We start from the raw sequence: 17494 nt of genomic DNA, 5'->3' as shown, positions 1-17494 counted from the left end.
TTCTCTTCGGCGTCTTCATTCTTCTACAAGCCCCCACTCCCCCACTTAGTACATTTTGAATGTTTGTAGAACGAATGATCCTATTCTAACCCCCACATTTATATCCCACATGGTAGTCGTCCATTCATTTTACGAGTTGCATTAGGAGACGCTAAGTAGCAGTCAGAAGTAGATGCTAAAAGAGTTTACAAACCCCAAAAGAAGGTGTCCTTTTACCATTATCTACTTGAAGGGGATCAATGCCTAGAAATCACAGTGGAAGGAGTAGAGAGGCTCGTCAGCTAAAACGACAAAAGGAAGAAGAGGAAATCCAAGAGCTAAATGCTCAAATAAATGAGTTTCCTGGAAATGCAACGCATTTTTTCGATTTACCAATTACACAACCGACGAAAAGCGCTTTAAAAAATGCTCATTTCACTACTTTGACAGATATTCAGCGACAGGCAATTCCTGAAGCATTGAAAGGTAGAGATATTTTAGGTGCGGCCAGGACCGGTAGTGGTAAAACATTGGCGTTTCTTGTTCCTTTGATCGAAAACCTGTACCGTCGTAAATGGACCCAGTATGATGGTTTAGGTGCGCTGATTATATCTCCCACTCGAGAGTTGGCCATTCAGACCTTTGAAACTTTGGTCAAAGTAGGCCGTCTTCATTCCTTTTCCGCTGGTTTAATCATTGGCGGTAATAATTACAAAGAGGAGCGGGAACGTCTTTCTCGTATGAATATCCTTGTTTGTACCCCAGGAAGACTTCTGCAACACATTGACCAAGCAATTAATTTCGATACCTCCAATTTACAAATGGTTATTTTAGACGAAGCCGACAGAATTCTCGATATGGGATTCAAGTCTACTTTGGATGCAATTGTTGCTAGCTTACCGAAAGAGCGTCAGACGATGTTGTTTTCGGCAACTCAGACTAAATCCGTTCGTGACTTGGCTCGTTTGTCTTTGCAGAACCCTGAATACATTGCCGTCCACGAAAATGAGAGCAGCAGTACTCCCGAAAGCTTAAATCAGTTTTACCTGGTCTGTCCTTTAACTGAGAAGCTTGACATTCTATTTGGTTTTATTCGTACTCATTTGAAAAATAAGTCTATCGTCTTTCTTTCGTCCTGTAAACAGGTGCGATTTGTCTTTGAAACATTCCGTCGATTACGTCCAGGTGTTCCTTTGATGCACCTGCATGGCAAGCAGAAACAGGCTTCGCGTACTGAGATTACTGCAAAGTTTACTGCTTCTCAGAATGCCATTTTGTTTTGTACCGACATCGTTGCAAGAGGACTTGATTTTCCTGCTGTTGATTGGGTCGTCCAGTTGGATACTCCTGAAGATGTTGATACTTATATTCATCGAGTGGGTCGTACAGCCCGCTTTCAGAGGGGTGGTAATGCATTATTGTTGCTACTTCCTTCTGAAGAAGCTTTCCTTAAGCGATTGGAGTCTAAAAAGATATCCGTAGAGCGTATAAACATTAAAGAAGGAAAGAAGACAAGCATCCGCAATCAACTTCAAAATCTTTGCTTCAAGGAAAATGACATCAAATATCTTGGACAAAAGAGTTTTATTTCTTATCTACGTTCTGTATATTTGCAGAAGGATAAGGAAGTTTTCCAATTTGATAAGCTCCCATTTGAGGCGTATGCAGACTCTCTTGGTCTTCCAGGTACTCCTAAAATCAAATTCGGTGCTTCCCGAAAAGAAAGGGCCGGATCTGTTGAAGACAACAAGACGAAATTAACTTCTACATCTCCTTCGGAGGCATCATCTGAAAGTGAGTCCGAAGACGCCAACCAACCTAAAAGCGTCCGTACTAAGTATGATCGTGTTTTTGAAAGGAAGAATCAAGATATTTTGGCTCCTCATAGACAAAAGCTTGTAGAACGTGATGAAGGCGATGATGAAGACGAAGACTTCTTACAGGTGAAACGAGCCGATCATGATTTACCAGACGAGCATACTGAGGCTGAAGAAAATAAGCTGATTATTAATTCAAAACGTAAAGAAAGACTAGCTGCATCTAAGAAAGCTTTATTAAAGTATAAAAAGGGACCGGATAAGATATTCTTTGACGAGGAAGGAAATGCTGTTCCGTTTTATGCTGTCAATACTGAGGAAACTTTCCGTAAATCTGGTGACCCTTCACTCTTGATTCAAGCTCACTTAGCAGCTGAAAGGGATGCATTAGAAAAAGCCGATGCAAAAGACAAAGAAACTGTAAAGGAGAAACGTCGTGAAAAGAAAAGAAGACGTCAAGAATTAGAGCGTCGTGCTGAAGAAGGCGACTTCTCTTCCGGTGACGAAAATGAAGCTGTAGTCCAAGTTGCGAATGAAGACGCCGATGAAACCATTGGTGAAAAGAGACCAAAGAAATGGTTTGAGGACAGCGATCACGATGAAGAGCCAAATAATGTCATTGAAGTTGAGCAGCCCACATCGCTTGAAGACCAAGAGGCATTGGCTCTTCGACTTATGGGATCTGCTTAAAAGTAAATTTTTAAAAAAAAGACTCAATGAGTTTATTTTTTCTGTAAATTATGAATTGGTTATTCTGGGAGTTTATCATAAAAAATAAAACAGTAATTACGAAGAGAAACTGAATGTTTATTTGGTTTACAATAATTTTGGACATACACTGGTATAAAGGGTTATAGATAAATAAATATATAAATATATATATTAATGAAATAATTTTATGTCTAAAAATGGTAGCTTATGGGATTAAGGAAGTAAACTGGTTTGTTTTATTGTCAAATAATTCAGATATTTCATGTTTTCAGGGCTTTATGTCTTTAAGTAAGTTTGATAGATCTTTCACCACCTCTTTGGAATCTATAAGATGAACGTTCGGTTTCAGTGTACCCTCTATACCAAGCCATACTGGAGGAATGTTATCAGGTAAACCTTTGGCGAAATCTTCACACGAGGCAAAAGTGTATTCAGAAGGAGGGTTCAACAAATAATTTGAAGATAAGGAAAGATTCAGTACCCTACCTTCTTTTAGTTGTTTTATAAAATATAGGAGTATGTTGCTCAGGAAAGATATGTCATTACGGCTTGACAACTTTGGAGCATAAGCGACATTTAATACCAGCTCCTGGAACATATCCCAAGGGAACTTTTGAATATCATTTTCTTTCTTTTGGCTTGATACCAGTCTAGCACATGCCGACAGAGCATTCATCGCGGTGAATAGATCAATGTCGTTCAAGTCTGCACGTTTCTCCCGATTAACTTCAACAATACAGAATCTCTCGAAAATCATTGTGTGGATCCAGGCTATGAGGAAGCGCATAATATCATATTCTTGTGGTATGCCTAATTCACTCATAAAAACGGATCTTAAGTTTCTCATCAATGTTTCCTTGAAACTTGCTTTCACGTCGAAATATAGGTAGCGAAAATTAGGTGATAGCCAAATAGGAAACTCAAATGAGATATCCGAAGTACACACCATTCTAAATTCAGGATGCAAATCTCCTTTAAGCTTAGATGAAATATTTTCTAACCAGCTTTGAGAGAGATGAATATTTTCTAAGAAAACCCAACAAGGTTCATGTTCTGCTTTGATCAAGGTGGTGTCGGCAAGCTCTTCAGAATCTAATGAACCCATTGGTATGGTGATACATCTGACCTGTCTTTCGGCCAAACACTGTTCCAAATATTGTTTTACATCTATTCCACTTAATGGAATAAGAATCAATGGCATGTCGCAGCCAATACCTTCGGATATAATGGTATCTAACTTTGTTGGTATATTCAAGACATTAACACCCAAAACAGATTCTGAAAACCATTCTATGAATGAATTATAATTCGTTTCATATATATCAGAGTTTTCTAACTGTTTGTAGAAAGTTCGCACAGTATTCAACATCTCTGGCTCACAAGCAAACGATTTTCGAAAGTGAAACCTATCCATAATAGCGGAAGGGTCTACACCAATGGCTTTCCAAATTGGCCTACATTCTTCGTGGAAAAGGCAAGTCGATATTAACAGGGCGAATAATGATCGGTCTTCCGGAAGAAGTGATAAGCAACAAACCTCGGTTATTACCTTCATGGTAAGACTGAACAAGTTTTTGGGTCTCAATGTGTTTTTGTTTAATGAATTCACTTGAAGAAGTAGTTGACTGTATAATGAAGCAAAAAACTTCATTGACGTGTCGTATCGAGAATTCTTTTTACTCATCATCTTAAAGACGAATATCAGAAAAGTAAATAAGTCGATGTTTCCACTGAAATGGGAACTTACGTCTAAAATACTTGTTTCTAAAGATATCCGTTGTTGATCCAATTTCTCCTTTTCCGCAATTGAAGCTCGTAGAGAGTTAAGAATAAGTACAACATCATCATTTGCTAAAATGTCAATGTTCTGACTTGATAAAATCGTTAGAAGATTTTTTTGTTGGGTGAATAATTCTGACTTTATTTGTAATAACCGTTCCCTAGTATAGTTTTTGTTTTGAATTAAATCACCGTTCTCAATTGTAATAAGAGAATTTAAGAGGTCTCTACTTAAACCCGATGAGGTAGGAGTATAATTGATGATAGTCGTAAAACTGCTTATCTTATAAGACATGAATGAATCATTAAATGTGTTAGAATGAATAATTATTTTGAGAGGAACGGAAACTTCAAACACATCCTTTGAAACTTTCACTGACACTTTCCCTGATCCTGAATAAAGTACTGGGGATAATAGCATATCCAACAAAGGACACCAATTTTCGACATCCTTTATTAATATAGGCTTACCTAATTTTAGCGCTGCTTTCAATTGACTTTTAAACGTTTTGCTTATTAAGCTTAAACAAATAGTGGAATTTCCGAAAAGAACTTTTAGAGGTTCAGACGCATAAAGAGATGGGTCAATTACTAATGCTGGCCTCACACATTCGTTCGTTATTGCCATATTTGTCATGGAATAATCGTCTGTATAAGGAAGTTTTGTCTCGTTTAACATATCATTGTTGAATTCCTGTAAGAAGTGTCCAATGTTTTGATTGCTACTAATATAACCTTCTTGAATCAAAATGGAAGACACCTGTTGGACGACGGTCTCACGCTCAACAGGATCCAATAAACCAGCATAATTTATTATAAAAGCAACCAGGACACTACGGCCATTCAAATTAGATAACGCTTCATCGAAGGAATTCATAAAATTTTCCCAGTAGTCCTTTTCTGAGGCCATATCGTCGATAATTTTTAAACTTCTCTTAAGTTTGTCTTGGATGTTAGCAAGCTCAATCTTTAACGTGTGTACTTCAGTTATCAATGTAGCATAATCTTCTTGCATTCCCATTAACTCTTTATCCAATCCTTCAGAAATCGACTTCACTTCCGAAAGTTTACGCTGCATATCTTCTCCTTTTGCTTTTAATTGGGAGACACTATCATTCAACGGACTTATTTTTTGTAAAACTTTCGAATAGTTACAGTGAGATCTTATCCAGAGAAACAAAGGACCGCAAGCTTTACTAGCCCTATTAACAACCTCATATTTGAAGGTTGAGTTACGAAAATATTCAGTTTCCAAACGCTTCCTGAGAGTAGGATTTAGTTGCTTCTCCGAATCAAATGTTAAAACATTGGTAATGAAATCCTCGCGTTTTAACAGAGACTGTACAGATTTCCAGGAAGTAATTTTATGGCCAAGTAACTTACACACGGCCTCCATCGTTAACTTGACAACATCAGGAGGACGAGAAAGACTTCTCAATTCCGATAGATGGCTCTTCTTGATATTGCTAACAGAAGCCTTAGCTTCCTCAATGGCCGGTTTTACTATTGAAAGTTCTTTCAGAACTAGTGAAGTTTTAGATTCGATTTCCTCATTTTGTCCTCTCAAATTGCGTTCTAAGTCCAAAACTTCCTTTTGTCTTATTTCAACTTCTTGTTTGGCATTCATTAAATTGTGTAGCCTCGAGTTTGCATGCTTTGTTTTGTCATTAAGCACAGATTCTTGCTCATATAACATATTCTTTAAGACATGAATTTGTTGTTCCGTTTGCTTCAGCTTCTTTAGTCCATTATCGACATGGTCCTTCTCATTATACAGTCGGCTGCGAAGTTTTCTGATGACTTTGACAAATAATACGACAAAATCCGATAAAAAATTTGGACTCATACTCAAATTGTTTTTCCTTTTTCTAAAATAAGCAGCCATATATGAGTGCAAATCGAACAATACTTTCACTAAGTTTGGAAGATGCTTTTCCAGCAGACACCTTTCATCCAACTCGTCATTAAAGTCAGGAATTTTAGAAAGCTCATTTTTAAAGAGTTCATGAACGGTCAACTCATCAGGAGGTTGAAAATAAATGGTAGTACATCTGTTTATTAGGGCAGGTGATAGAATATTTAAGCCTTTATAACTCGACGTATACACAATAAAAAAAACATGAAGGTTTTGACCTATTAAAGTCTGTACCATCTCAACAACCTCACTGTCCAGCTTACATAAATGGCGGAGCATTATGCTCTTCTTTAAATTTTCCCACTCTTCATCTGAAAACAGGCAACTAATATCAGATCCAGTAAGTAAGTTATTCATAACCTCGAATACATCGGAATTAACGCACTGAAAGTGATCGATGGCAAGACAAAGTTTTACACTATCAGTAACCACAAGGTTAATTATGGTTTTTAATTCTTCCAATAAGTCTGAAAACTCTGGCTGTAAACAAGGATTGAAGTCTAGCAGTTTATAGCCGAGCTTCCAGCTTACAAATTCTAAGACGCTTCTCTGATTCGAACCATATTCTCCATAAATCACTGCATGGCTATTGGTATGTGCGAAAACGCGGCCAATTCGGATAGCATCTAGACATCCTTTTTCTGTAAGAAAAAACATTGAGTTTGGGTACACAATCCTAAAACTTTCGATACATCCTTGCAGATGCGACCTCAAAGTGTTTAAGGAAACTATGCTATACCGTTCAGAAAATAAATTGCAAGTATAGTATTCAATTAACCCATTGAGATATAATCCGTCATATTCCGAAAATAGTGATTCCTGTAAGATAGACTCACCAAGTCGAAAGTCTTTATGATTTAATCTATCTAGGAAAACACGGCAAGCTTCATGGTACCATATTTGAAGTAATTGTTGGAAAGTAATTCGATTCAATGATTTAGTCACATTCAGCAAGCAATTGAACCATTTCGTTAGTTCTCTTGGCGTATAGGTGTGAATAATATATTCCTTCGAAGAAAAAGTCCGCTTAATATTATCATACACATTCACACTGCAATTTAGAAATCCTTTGATTACTGGACCGGAATGACTGCGATCCACGAAGTTCAGAATCTTATCACATATGGGTTTGTAAATCTTAGTGAGTGAATCAAATCCTGGGTATCCGTACTGTATAATTACTGACTTTCGGAGTATGCGTGATGACAAAGAAGACCTTCCATGGTCAGTAGGGGGGTTACAAGCCCCAAAAATAAGAATCCTTTTCATATTTATCCATTTCTTTAATTTCGGATGCCAGAAACCTTTATGGTGCAAAACGCATCTGAGAAAGCATAAAGCATCATTTCCATTATTTCGGCTTGGTTTAGGTAAGTTGATTTCGTCAAAGAATACAGCTAGTGTTTTTTTGTTTTTCGGGGTAACGTAGGACGCGTTAGCCCGTATGCTATATACTGTATTTCTTTCTAAAAAGCGAATTATAGCATAAGCTGAGGTAGACGCTGAAAAGTTCATCACAGCGACATCAATATCATCATTACCGTTTAGAAAATGAAGGACTGTCATACTCTTACCCGAACCCGGAGGCCCACAGAAAATCAAGCAACTGTTCATATACAAGAGATTATTGATTAACTTTTCGTAGCGGATAACTTCCGTAGTCCTTATCACTTCTCCTAAACCAGGAGCATCTTTGTCGTTCGCAAGGATATCTTTGATACCCACCCAGTTTTGGGTGTCAGTGTCAACGTCCAAATCCAAAATAAAATCAGTTTTATTAGAAATACCGGTCCCTAAATCAAATTTTTTTTTAATCCAATTCGTAAACTTGAATTGAGAATCTAAATCAGAATCACCGATACATGCCCAAGCTATAGAAAGTAAGAATTTCTTTTTCAAATAAGCAGCCAAGTTAGCTTTGCCGGGGAAGCAACCAAGTTCAAGAAGCCCGAAAGAATCCACGATCTCTTTCTTAAAATTCAGAAAAAGAGTTTCTTTAAATCGTGATCTTTCTAATTCCATTACATGGAACAAAGTACTGGCGAACTCGAAAATTGCATCTATAGGTAACTCAAACATAACCTCAGTAACCACTTCGCATATCATTTTTCTTCTTTCTGAATTTTCTTTCATGGTAAAAGTTTCCTTCAACAATGACTCAGTATAAGTGTTGTAAGCTATAGGTTCTTCATCCATATATACAATACCACATCTACTAATGGTTGCCATCGTTGCTGACTGGATGTTGTCAACTTCAAAGAGAATTTTAACGTTAACCGAAAGAGGAATTCTTTCGCCATTCGGTAATGTTAAAAAGCGATTATCATCCAACAAGCTGTTCATAGTTTCAACCCAATCAGGCGTTATATCATCATCAAAAATAATCCAGTATCGAGTACTAGAACCTATAGCTGAACGTAGTATCTTTGTAAATATACCATCTGTCCATTCATGAGTTGTCAAATCTAAGGTCCCGAAAAGAGAATCCTTGTCAATAGATTTGGGAGAAATCACATAGTGCTCAGTTTTAATCAATAGTCTACTTAAAGCATTCAAAAGATTTTTCCAAACAAGTGTTTTACCTGAACCACTTGAACCATATATAATGATTCCATTGTAAACTTCGGAAAGCTGATGAAGTTGAATTACTTTCTGAGTGAGATAAGTAAGATCACTAGTCAAATTTGAATCTTTCAAAGCCACCTCAAGTGATGCATTGACAGTGTTTAACTCAGTACCTTCTGTCAATATACTTTTGAAGTACTTTCTTCTCAATCCATCGAAAGCCTTTACGTCTTTAACGTTGAGCCTTGGTAAAATGACAGTCTGAATTGCTCGATAAATAAATCCAAGATCACCACAGCTTTCGTTTTCCAATAAATTAGTATTACCAAAATTACATGACACTTTAATGATGGCACGTATAGTTCGAAGTCCGAAATCGTAATACGGCACTTGGGAGAATTGCTTAGCACAGTCTTTGAAGAAAGAAGTTAGAACATTTGCAAGATCGGATGAGTTATTAAAGCCGTTGCTGTAAAGCAGTACTTGACAAATTTGGAAAGCATCAGGAGTTTCCATCCAAACAGTACGAAAAAGACGCTTCAAGTTGCACGGTAACTCTGAACGACCTTGATAGCTAGGATTCAACGTAATGAAGATACAAAAGCTTCGGTCAGCTTTGATAAATTGATTATTGATTGGTATTAAAGGTTTAGAACTCCTCTTACAATTCGTCTGTATTAGTTGAATATCCTGAGACACAGTACTCAAAGTCCCAGGGTTCAATCGGTTGAATTCATCAAAACAAGCATAGACACCCAGCTGGCATAAACCAATTAGTATTCTTCGAATTACCTTATAATTAAACGATTCGTCACAATTGAACACAAACACATATCTTCCCAGATAAGCACCAAGCGCCTTCACTGTTTCCGTTTTCCCTGTTCCTGCAGGCCCCGATGGTGCACCTCCGAAACCCAACTGAATAGCATGTATTAATGTTGAAAAAGTTTCTCTTGTTAGTTCGGTATAAACAAAAGGGCTTTCAATTTGAACATAATGAAATGCATAGGGACAACTAACCGAAAACATCTCCACATTAATAGAAGGCTTACCATGTTCGTCAACATTATAAGAACATTTGATTTCGCGGAACCAATAATAATCATTAAAATTATTGTCAACAAGCGCTTTTACTAGGGATCTATAATGAAGTTTTTCATTGATGAACAATAAAGCTTTCTTTCGAATAATTGCATTTTCTTCATTCATCGCGTATTTACTTAACCATTCAATCCCCTGTTTTAAGGAAGCGTCAAAGCAAGTAAGGTCCTTCTTCTGAATCCCTTTTTTTAAAGCATAACTAGCGTAACAACGAAAGCAAAGTAGTAAAATTTGACTGGGGAATGACTTCAACCACTCAGGAAACCAAAGATTCAAATCAGCAATATCAAAAGACTCATCAAAAACAGAATATGCTATACCAAAAGTTTTTAATAAAATATTTTTGATATCTTCTTCAATAAAGCTGATCCACTCAAAGCACCCGGATTCTTGTTTTATTTTAACTGGTGAAGAAAGCACTAGGCTTAAATACTCATCCGTAATTAGTTTTTCAATTGCACCATCTCCTTGGTTAATGATGAGTCCATTCATACCAGGGAACAACGTACCAATATACTTATCCAAAGTAGCTTTATGGTTTATATGACAAACAAGTTCCAATAAATCTTCATCACCTAAGAAAAATAAACGGGGGAACTTTAATCTTTCACTTTCAAAATAATCCACCAACATTCTTTTAATATCAATTAACGAAAGAAGCAAAGTATCAGCAAATGCTTTTGGTGACTGAAGCTTATAAAATTCTTTAACTCCCTTTGAGGAAAGAAGTAAGTTTATACCTTGAGTATAAGACTTCGTTGCGCTAAAATAAGCAACAGTAGCTTGGGGTAATAAAGACTGGAATACTTCGTTTGTCGAAAAAACCCCATCCAAATACGTCCAATGTTGCTGGATCTCCATCCAAACATTAAGAAAATCAAGGAAATCACTTAGTTTTCCGATTAATTCATCAGCAGAGTATTTCACCTGATTATAGTTTTCAAATAGTTTAACAGTGTTCAACTGATCAATCCATTCTTCGCAATCGGAAATTAGTTTATTGCAATCTTTCAAAAGGTATGTTCTGTTATCGTAAAGGACGAATTGAAATTCATAACTTTCAGAGTTAAGGCAGACTGTTTGTAATGTATTCCTAATAGTAGCTTCTTCATCAGCTTCTTTAATTATATCTTTGACCAAGGATTGATGTGAGTCAAACTTGAATCCCAATACATCTTCTAAAGTCCAATTCTCAGATGAGCTACTTTGCAGGATTCCCATAGCTGATAATAATTTCTGCCAATGCTCATTCCCAAAATTATTGCTTTTCAATTCACTTAGCAAAGGCATAGCACCTAAAATATCAACTATTCTTGAAGTAAGTTTAGTATAAGGTGCTAAAGATTTCATATTCGATGGACATTGATCCAGTTCTTTCGCATGCTCAGTTAACTCATTCACTAAAGCCTCGCAATTTAAAAGCAACCAAGGGGTTTTCTCGTATTTGCGCAAAACCTTCACATTTTTTGAAATGGTCGTTAACAGTTCTTTATATGAGAAAATTTCGTTAAAACATTTAGAAGTGTCACTAAATTCAGACGTAGGAATGCCCAGCAAACATTCCAATTGACATTGCTCGCCCAGAAGTTCTCTTAAAGAATTCAAATCCTCTGAATAGTTTTTCAGAACAGTTGAAAACTTCTCCAGATCATGCTCATGAAGACGAGTTTTCTCCAGGTCCCAGTTTGAAAAGAACATAGCCAATTTAAGCCTTAAGTCACCACATGAATTTTTAGCAAACTCTATTAACTTGCTTCTATAAGTGGTGTAATAGTTATCTACATCATTCAATGCAATAAAATAAGGATCTGCTTCATGTAACAGCAATTTATAAGGAATCCAGCCATTAGTAAGGTGATAGTTCGTGTCTTTAAAAATATTTTCAGTCGACCTCAGTAGTTCTAGCAACGTTAACGCAGTTTCCCTGAACTCCAAAGAAATTTTCAAGTTTGCTATAGACTCATTTGCTTCTTTAACTAATTCCCAGTCGCTAAGTTTGATGTTACGCAACACATTTGAATAATGAGATAGATCTTTTCGGAGATCGTGCGCGGAATCAACCAATTCCTGTGAAAGTAGTTCGAAGTAGAACCCTATCCACTTCGAAAGGGAATAAGTAGTGCGACTTCTAAATGGCACAAGATCTACCTTGAAAATCCCAAATCTAACCTCATCATCGACTTCACTGAGTGTTGCTTTTGTGTATGCAAGATATTGAACGAGTTGTAGTAAATCTTTCTGTTGTAAAGAGACGGTTGAGAATTTATCCAATAACCGAGTATCAAAAACACTATATCGTTCGAATGGAGTGACATAACTTTTTATATCAGCCAGTGCATTTGAACATACAGTCAGCAAATTCACTACCTCAACATCCACAGCCTTTGGAGTATTTACAAAAGTAACAGATTTTGATTCAGACAGACCTCCGTTGGTAGGGTAACCTCTCAAATAAATAGCAGGTAGGTTTTTGACTGATGAGAATAGGTAATTTACCACTTGAAATATCGATGTTAACATATCCTGAATAGAAGGCTCAAGGGAAATAACACCGTTTTTGAATGACAAAGAAATCGGCTGCATTATCAGACTTTTATCTAACAATATTTTAATTGAAAGATTTGCAGAAATAAAGCTCGTGATATAGTTACCATCGGTTGTTTTTAGTAATAAACAAAGGTTTTCAAATATTCTCTTTAATTTGGTAACCAAAATATTATGAATCCTTTCGTTAATGATTACCACAACCTTATGAAGGTTAGAATATCCATCAACATATAAACGGTCAACTATTACTTGAATTTCTTTTAATAAGCCTAAGAAACCTTCGTACACATAGTCATCATTTTCGAGCTTAATCAACTTGCTGTCTATTTCGGAACAAGTACGCATGACTGATTCATATTTAGTGCAGTATATGTTTATTAAGGAGTTCAATTGATAAATAAATGCATGTGGACCAAAAATATCCGTTGTATTGTTTCCAAAACCTTTTTCACTTTGTCGAGTCTGATCATTTAAGAAGTCTTCCCACGTTAAAAACAAATTTTCAGATATATGACACTGAATTTTGTTTTCTACCTCTGCAAGCAGGTATTTTTGTGCTGCTGAAGTTTCAACAACCTTAGCTGACTGATTATAGAGTTTAGTTGAGCTCGAGAGATTAGCAGCAATAGACTGCAGTTTTTGGGAATTAGATATTATTTTTGAAAACCGTTCTGGAATTTCATATCCCATTGATGAAAGAGTCCTGAACTCCTTTATTAACATCATTAACTGCGAGTCCAAAGTTACCGAAATCTCTAAACAATTCATCTCAGTGATAGGAACAATTTTGAAGATATGAGTAGTAAAATCAAATACATCCAATGACAAGCTGCTTAACCAACTTTTATAAATAACTAAGGGGTCCAGCCTCTTCTGTAGCGATTGAGCTTCTGATTTTAATCTGGTTCCTTCATTGTACGTTGTCAAATCATCACCCAGAATTACATCTAACTGTGAACAGTATTTTTGTAATCTTCGAGTGACTTGGCTAGACCACATGATAGCGCCTGAAACAGGAGGAATATCGCGAAGTTGGTGCATAGCAAAAAGTTCCAAGTCAGAAGTAATGTCGGTAAAACGAGACTTCAGGGTAATCACTTCATCATTTACACCGTTGATAAGTTGCAAATGATATTCGCGAACTGCATTTTTTATTTTGGGACGCATTAGTAAAGAATTATACTTCAAAAACATTGAAATCAAACGCGTAGTATTTTCACACGACTCAAATTTTTCCTTTATGAAAGATATGAACGAGTTGTCAAATTTAGATAGTATGTCATTAAATTTTGACTCGTATAAATTCCAGTTTCTTCTTCCGTCTTCAGTGATGTCTAAAACATTAACATTTTGAAATAAATCTAAAGATGAAGAGAAGTTAAAGTCATCAACAGTTTTGAGAAGCTCTATATCATTCTGATCAGTGGATGAAAGAGATGAAAGCGTAACGGTTAAATTTTCATAAGTTTGTCTTAAAAGGAGCATGGACAGTAGTCTCTTCATGAAAAGCTTTGGCTTTTCGTTTAAATAAATTGTTTCGTAAGCTTCTTTTCGCTTAGAAAGAGTATGTTTAACTAAGAGTAAGAACTCCTTGTTACTGGAGTCCCACGTCGTCAAGGCATTTAAAGCAATAGATAAATTATGTTGAAAATCCGCAAAAGACATAGCCAACAAATAATCTGAGCCCAGTATTTCCGTAAGCTTCGAAAGAAAGTCATCAGCAAGGCAGTTAAGAAAAGTGATAGTGCGTGACAAAGGATAAGAAGAAGTTTTCCATCGTTTCATGAAATACGTATGTACTAATGTTATGGCTTCATGCAGCGAATCTAAAGAAGATGCGCCTTGAATTGAAGACAAAGGAATATCTACCAAAAAGCTAGCAACCCTATTTGCTATGTCCGATTGTGTACGTAAATTAGTGTTGTTCAAAAAAGAAGCAGTTGTATGAAACCGCTTAGCAAAATTCAACACTTCTAAGGTGTATTTAACCGGTAAACTCGTTAATTGTTTATATACTTCGTTATATGATAGACACAAGGAATGCCAAAACCTAATTTCCTGAGAGGCTGACCCTTGTTCTTTTGTTTGAGAAGTTTCCACAAGTTTGTTAATGCTATTAATCCAAGAATGTACAGTTACGTTTAGGGAATTCAGAAATTTTGGGTTTGAGAGAGTATCGGAAGATATGCACTGGACAGAGAGCTCCGTATTTCCGACCTGGGACTGGAGGATAACTTCCTTTATTACCGGGTGTATGTATAATATAACATGGGGAACTGAGCGATCTGTTTGAAGATTGGCCAGGGAGAGCTCAAGTTCAGTAAAAACTTTCTTCGTGTTGCTTAGTTGTAAATAGTAGTTTGGTAAAGTAGTTGTTGACTTTTCAGGTGTCTCTTTTGCAGAATTAACAAAAAATGGTTCTAAGACGTATTTCACGTAGCTATGAACGGTGTTTATGGAGGAGTTATAAGAGTTGTCATTATGGCGAGAGGATAAGGGCAAGTTAGCAAAGACCAGTTGCTTTTGTAATTGAGCAGTGACATCCACATATTTTGTTTGCTTTAAAAATACGAGAACAACGTCAGATTCTGACTTCACCGTATAATTATAATCAATATGAAAGGCCCAGTTGTCCACTTTAAGGTCAGGCAGATCAACTTGTGAGGTCGATGTGTTTAACACGCCAAATAAGTACAGATACATTTGCTCTGAATCTTGAAGAAAACAAGCAAAAGCATCCGTAAACTCCCAACATTTCGAAATCTCCGAACATGTTAATTCTTCATCTATTGAACATGTAATACTAATAGCTTGCTTCAAATAATTGAGTATATTATGGGCACCAGTTTTCCTAGTAGTTATGTCAAGGTTTGAGTTAGTAATGGACGTTCGTTCTAAAGGAATTGTCATAACAAAAATGAAAATACTAAAATTTTCAACAAAATGAAAGAGAATTAAAGGTATGCAAATAAAAACACCATTACTGAAAAAGAGCCACTTCACAAAACCGGAACGGATGGACAAAGAAACCAAAGACAAAGAAAGTCTAAACCAATGAATGTAACAACAATATAAGACGAAAGTCATTCATAATTCATACTTTTTTAAATAATGCTTGTTTCAAAGAAACAGTACAGTAAAGAAGGCAACAGATTGAAAGTATTAGCACTCAGGAACTATTTACATGGCATCGCACTTCCAATAGCAAACTCTGTTCAATTCCTTTTTCATCACAAGAACTAGCATCCTTTCCTTTCATGCTTCGTTTCACGTATACCATAAAAATTGTTTCTATAATATCGTTTGAAGGCGAAAATTAGACACAACAGCCTATAGTTCAACAGTTACAATAAAAAAGCTTTAAATTGAGCTTGCAGTAGTGTCCTCTACATGCTAATTTCAAAAAAACTGACAAATCCGAAAGGTCTAGAATTCACAATATTCTTGTTTTTACTAAAAATTATTCTCGTTTCATCTGTCCATCTGTCACAAAATGGCGTGTTTTTTTTATTTTTTTTTACTTCGATTCATTGGAAGAAAAGAGGTTAGGTAAGGATATATATTCTCAAGTCACTGTAGGATGGTACTTTGTCTTTCCAACTCGACCTAACAGAAGTGCTTGGTTGGATAAAAACTTCCAAAAATCATAAAAATTTTATATTAAATTTTAAAAAATTAAATATCTTTACTTAGGAATTAGATTCGTGTATTTCTTTCAATTCAAAATAGAGAATTGAAAATTTTTTGGAAGAAGCGCTTCTTTATTATTTATTTGAGGTTTTTAGGTTGGTTATAGACTGGATTTATATTCATATCTTACATATCTTTTTTTTTTCTTTTTTTTTCTTGTGAAGTTTTATACAATGGCAACTGAAGCAGCAGATCAAAGAGTGATCGATGAGCTGGAACGTGTACTCGTCAACAAGGATGGTAAAAGCGAGTTACCTTTCCGCTATCGTGCTTTGTTCAGCTTGAATCATTTATCTCAGAAAGGAGACAAACGCGCTATTGATGCAATTTATAACGCTTTCGGTGATGAGTCTGAATTGCTGAAACATGAAATGGCTTACGTTTTGGGACAGTCCGGTTTAGAATACGCCATAGATCCTTTGACAAAAATTGTCGAGGATCCTGGCCAGCAAGTTATGGTTCGTCATGAAGCTGCTGAAGCATTGGGTGCTCTTGGCTTTACTAAGAGTTTACCGGTTTTGGAAAAATACTATAAAAACGATCCTTTGGCACCTATTCGCGAAACTTGTGAGTTGGCTATTGCTCGCATTCAGTGGAAGAATGGTCTTGACAAGAACAACGAAAAGATTTCACCAAGTGTTTACGATAACATCGTAGATCCTGCTCCTCCAATGCCTGACACTGTTAAGGATGTGAATAAGGAAATAGAAAAGTTGAAATTAGAGTTGGTTGACCAAAGTCTCCCTTTGTTTCATCGTTACCGTGCCATGTTTCGTTTACGTAACATTGGTACCAAGGAAGCCATCGCTGCTTTAGTTGAAGGTTTTGAAGATCCTTCTGCTTTGTTTCGTCATGAGATTGCTTTCGTTTTCGGTCAAATGGTGGATCCTCATTCTGTTCCAGCTCTTATTGAAGTGTTGGAAAACACTCAAGAAGTGGACATGGTACGACACGAGGCTGCCGAGGCATTGGGTGGCATTGCTACCGAAGAATGTCTTCCTGTATTAGAAAAGTATTCGAAGGACAGTGTTCCTGTTGTCGCTGAATCCTGCGCTGTCGCCCTTGATATGATAAAGCATGAACAATCGGGTGAATTGGAATATGCTTACATTCCTAAAGTTTCTTCTTAAGATTTATTTCTTTGATTTCCAAAGAAAATTTTTTCAACTTGACAGGATAGGCTTCAAGACGATATTTGATTTGACCTACACTTGTGGTAGTCTTCTTTAGAGTTTTCCTTTTTTCGCTATACTTAATTTAATTTTTTGGTAAAGAAATAAAAAACTAACTATTTGAGTTGTATATCCTTCTATAGTAGTGTTTCATGAATTGCTCTAAATAGTTTAATTTAGAGTAATTCTCGGCCTTCTGCAAGAAGTAGAGAATGATA

The 17494-nt window shown here is 36.2% G+C and overlaps 3 protein-coding genes across 3 annotated transcripts; 2 read left to right on the top strand and 1 right to left on the bottom strand.

The window, feature by feature from the left end:
* Positions 1 to 146: 146 nt before the first annotated feature.
* On the top strand, positions 147 to 2669 carry SOCG_00876 (ATP-dependent RNA helicase Hca4). The gene has a single exon (XM_013163296.1). It carries the CDS (start codon positions 240 to 242, stop codon positions 2484 to 2486), a length of 2247 nt encoding a protein of 748 aa, XP_013018750.1. The 5' UTR covers positions 147 to 239; the 3' UTR covers positions 2487 to 2669.
* Positions 2614 to 15998, bottom strand: SOCG_00875 (dynein heavy chain Dhc1). Its single transcript, XM_013163295.1, has one exon. The coding sequence runs from the start codon at positions 15499 to 15501 to the stop codon at positions 2776 to 2778; it is 12726 nt and encodes a 4241-aa protein (XP_013018749.1). The 5' UTR covers positions 15502 to 15998; the 3' UTR covers positions 2614 to 2775.
* SOCG_00874 (deoxyhypusine hydroxylase) lies at positions 15924 to 17376 on the top strand. The gene has a single exon (XM_013163294.1). It carries the CDS (start codon positions 16278 to 16280, stop codon positions 17232 to 17234), a length of 957 nt encoding a protein of 318 aa, XP_013018748.1. The 5' UTR covers positions 15924 to 16277; the 3' UTR covers positions 17235 to 17376.
* The last annotated feature ends 118 nt before the right edge of the window (positions 17377 to 17494 follow it).

This window comes from Schizosaccharomyces octosporus, assembly GCF_000150505.1.
Source record: "Schizosaccharomyces octosporus yFS286 unplaced genomic scaffold supercont6.2, whole genome shotgun sequence".
Classification (NCBI taxonomy): Eukaryota; Fungi; Ascomycota; class Schizosaccharomycetes; order Schizosaccharomycetales; family Schizosaccharomycetaceae; genus Schizosaccharomyces; species Schizosaccharomyces octosporus.
The sequence above is the reverse complement of the archived record's forward strand: the minus strand, read 5'-3'. Positions and strand labels throughout refer to the sequence as shown.

Bases quoted from the DNA above. Each gene is read 5' to 3' on its own strand.
- SOCG_00874 (XM_013163294.1), top strand. From the start codon at position 16,278: ATGGCAACTGAAGCAGCAGATCAAAGAGTGATCGATGAGCTGGAACGT.
- SOCG_00875 (XM_013163295.1), bottom strand. From the start codon at position 15,501: ATGACTTTCGTCTTATATTGTTGTTACATTCATTGGTTTAGACTTTCT.
- SOCG_00876 (XM_013163296.1), top strand. From the start codon at position 240: ATGCCTAGAAATCACAGTGGAAGGAGTAGAGAGGCTCGTCAGCTAAAA.